This window comes from Chiloscyllium plagiosum, unplaced genomic scaffold, assembly GCF_037043375.1.
Source record: "Chiloscyllium plagiosum isolate Xiang-an unplaced genomic scaffold, Cpla_swu_hap1 HiC_scaffold_29, whole genome shotgun sequence".
NCBI lineage: Eukaryota > Metazoa > Chordata > Chondrichthyes > Orectolobiformes > Hemiscylliidae > Chiloscyllium > Chiloscyllium plagiosum.
Window position 1 is genome coordinate 93,161,581 of NW_028270167.1, and position 3,200 is coordinate 93,164,780.

At 39.8% G+C, this 3,200-nt stretch overlaps 1 protein-coding gene across 1 annotated transcript; it reads left to right on the top strand.

The window, feature by feature from the left end:
• Nucleotides 1–1,191: 1,191 nt before the first annotated feature.
• On the top strand, nt 1,192–2,554 carry LOC148142445 (putative G protein-coupled receptor 139). The gene is made up of 2 exons (XM_087976582.1): nt 1,192–1,261; nt 1,626–2,554. The coding sequence occupies exons 1-2, from the start codon at nt 1,192–1,194 to the stop codon at nt 2,552–2,554; spliced, it is 999 nt and encodes a 332-aa protein (XP_087832708.1).
• Nucleotides 2,555–3,200: the final 646 nt, after the last annotated feature.

The window sequence follows — 3,200 nt, forward strand, 5'->3', positions numbered from 1 at the left end:
CAAATTTTCAAACTATGCTGATATACTATCCCCAATACCACGGACATTTGTGTATTATCCTTATGCATGGTTCATTGCGAAATGCCTTCTGTCAGTTTGAACACTCTGACTGTTTCTCTTCCTCGCCATTAATGTGAGACTTTCTCGAAAAGTTCGAACCAATTTCTCAGAAATTATTTTCCTTTTCTGGAACCATGTCGCTTTTGCTTGATGAATCTGTGATTTTCCACGTGGACTGCTATTTTTAACTGAACAGTTGAATTGCTGCACTGTCTTCAGCAGGAGGTGTTCAGCAGTTTGTCTCACGGTGAAAAATGATTGGTCATGTCCCTTATTTTTCAAAACGTACGACACGTTGGCAGTTTTAGAATACTCTTGTACTCTTTCCGAATTCAATTTCGTTTTGAAAAATTGAAACCAATTTTTCTACTACAATTCGAGTTACATCTTTTCGATTCCAAAGTGCAGTTTATCAGGACCAGGAGATTATATGGCCCAATTAATTTCTCTGACACTACTTCATTCCTGATGTGTTGATATTCAATACCTCCTCTATATTCTTAAACATTAGTAGCTGCTTTGTGTTTTCTGAAAGAAACACTTCGATTCATTCAGTGCTCGGTGTTCATTTCCAGGCTATCACATGAATTATGTAATTCCCATCTTGACTAGAATGTGTTATTGGCTGGGAGGATGGAAATGTTAAAGGCAAGAAAGAAAATGACTGAGGATTCAATTTCAGAAACTGTACAATGGTTAGATTGTGATGAGCCCCCATGTGCATTATTGATGTAACAATTGGCAATTGGCCAGAGAAGAGAACAGTCGACAATTGATCAATGACAAAAAAGACCGAGATGCCAACTCACGAGGCAAGATTATTTCACGCAAAGGAAAACGGTCAAAATTCAGAAATGAGGTAAACGACATGACATTAGAATCCAGTGAACAGGGAAGGCAATGGAAATGAAGTCAACGATGCCAGGTGCAGATCATATTTTATTTCGGGTATTATGCAAAAGTAAAGTTTATTTTCTTTGCACAGGTGAATGTGAGTAGAATCAGTGATGATTTGAGATAATTGCTTCTCCAGAGGTCTGATGCATGTATAAATGCACATTACCTTTCCATACCTTGGCCACACACCAGTCAACGACCTTCAGCCTCTGCTGAAGACATTCATTCTCAGAAATGGCAAAAGCACCGATTTTGCTGTTGAAAGAGATTTACTATCCACTTCTCGCAGCTGTTAGTCTTCCAGGTAAACCATTCAATCAGTTTGTGTTTCATTGAGTTTCGTTTTACAATGTTAATGCCACATACTGTATGCCTTAGTGTTACAAGGACAATATCGAGAATCATGTCGAGACAATTTTTCCTATTCCCCTTTTCTCGAAACATTCGTAGTTTAGCAATAATAATTCAACATAAGAGTCCTCTGAAAATATGTCTGTTGATCTTAAGACAGTCCGACAATACCACATAGAATGATGACTGGAACGGCATATTAAATGCTTGGGTAAATTTTCTATTTTGTAAATCACTCAGAATGTGTTCAAAAGTATCTTTTCCTCTGTTTCAACAATGCATTGCAATATTAACGATAATTTCTGTTTCTCTGACAGCGAACATGATGTATATTTTAATTCTTTTCCGAGGAAACTGTGGTCTTTCCAACTGCATCCCGGCTTACATGGTGGCCATGGCAACATCGGATATATTAGTTATTATCAATAGTATTATAGTGTATCGTATTTTGAGTTATCACTTCCCATTTTCCTTCTTGTCCCACACACCTGTGTGCAAGCTCATTGTATACATGATTACCATCGGTCTGGATCTAACTGTTTGGTTCACCGTTTCCTTCACTTTTGACAGATTTGTGGCGATCTGCTGTCAGAAGTTTAAGACAAAATATTGCACAAAGAAAACTGCAATCACAATATTAATAATCATCTCCGTTCTGATCTTATTAAAGAACATCCCACTTTTGTTTGCATATGAACCAGAGCAAATCATTAATCAAATTGAATGGGGCTGCCAGTCAAGTGTAACTTTCTTTGCTTCATCTCCCGGAATGGCGTTTGTCTGGTTCTACAGCACCTGGGTTGCTTGGCTTCCATTTCTCCTAATTTTCTTGTTTAATTCTTTAACCATCCACCGTGTTGTCGTGGCGAATAGGACTCGCGTAGGACTCCAGGGCCATAGAACTGAGAAGCCAAAACAATCAGGGATGGAAAACCGGAGGAAGTCCATAATTTTATTGTTCTCGGTATCAGGCAGTTTCATATTGCTTTGGTTGACGCACTCGGTGAGTTTGGTCATTACCAGATTGTCACACCCTAACTATTCCCGAGGTGACTTTAGCAACCCTGAATACATCGCGACTGAAACAGGAAATATGTTGAAGTTGTTGAGTTGTTTCCTGAACTCATGCATTTATGCAGCAACCCAGAACAAATTCAGAGAAGAGCTAAACAACGTGGGGAAATTTCTATGGAAGAAAACAAATCATATCATGTGGAAAAGCCGTGGGCAAGACAATATATTTTAGCCGAATCTCTTTGTAGCTGAAACTGAATATCACGTGATTTTTCTTCGTCCCTCGGGATGGAGCAGAGCTTCTCGCGTTAGTCTTGAACCGCTTTGTTGTGTGTAAATCATCGAAGCTGCCTTTGATTCAAAACTTGTTTTGTGCAAAAAGAATGCTTTACGCAGATATTCCTTCGATGTTTGATTGGACATTTAATGTCGATTTTACATACTGCTTTTCAAAAAACAAAGAACAAAGAAAATTTACAGCCCTGGAACAGGCCCTTCGGCCCTCTAAGCCTGAGCCGATCCAAATGTACTATCTAAACCTGTTGGTCAATTCCTAAGCATCTGTATCCCTCTGCTCCCCACCTACTCATGGATCTGTCCAGACGCATCTTAAATGATTCCATCGTGCCTGCCTATACCACCTCTGCTGGCAACGTGTTCCAAACGCCCACCACCCCCTGTGTGAAGGTCTTGCCGCGTGTATCCCCCATACACTTTCCACCTCTCACCTTGAAAGCATGACCTCTCGTTATTGAATCCGTCACCCTGGGACAAAGCTTGTCTCTATCCAACCTGTCTATACCCTTCATGATTTTGTTTACCTCAATCAGGTCTCCCCTCAATCTCCCTTTTTCTAATGAAAATAAACCTAACCTACT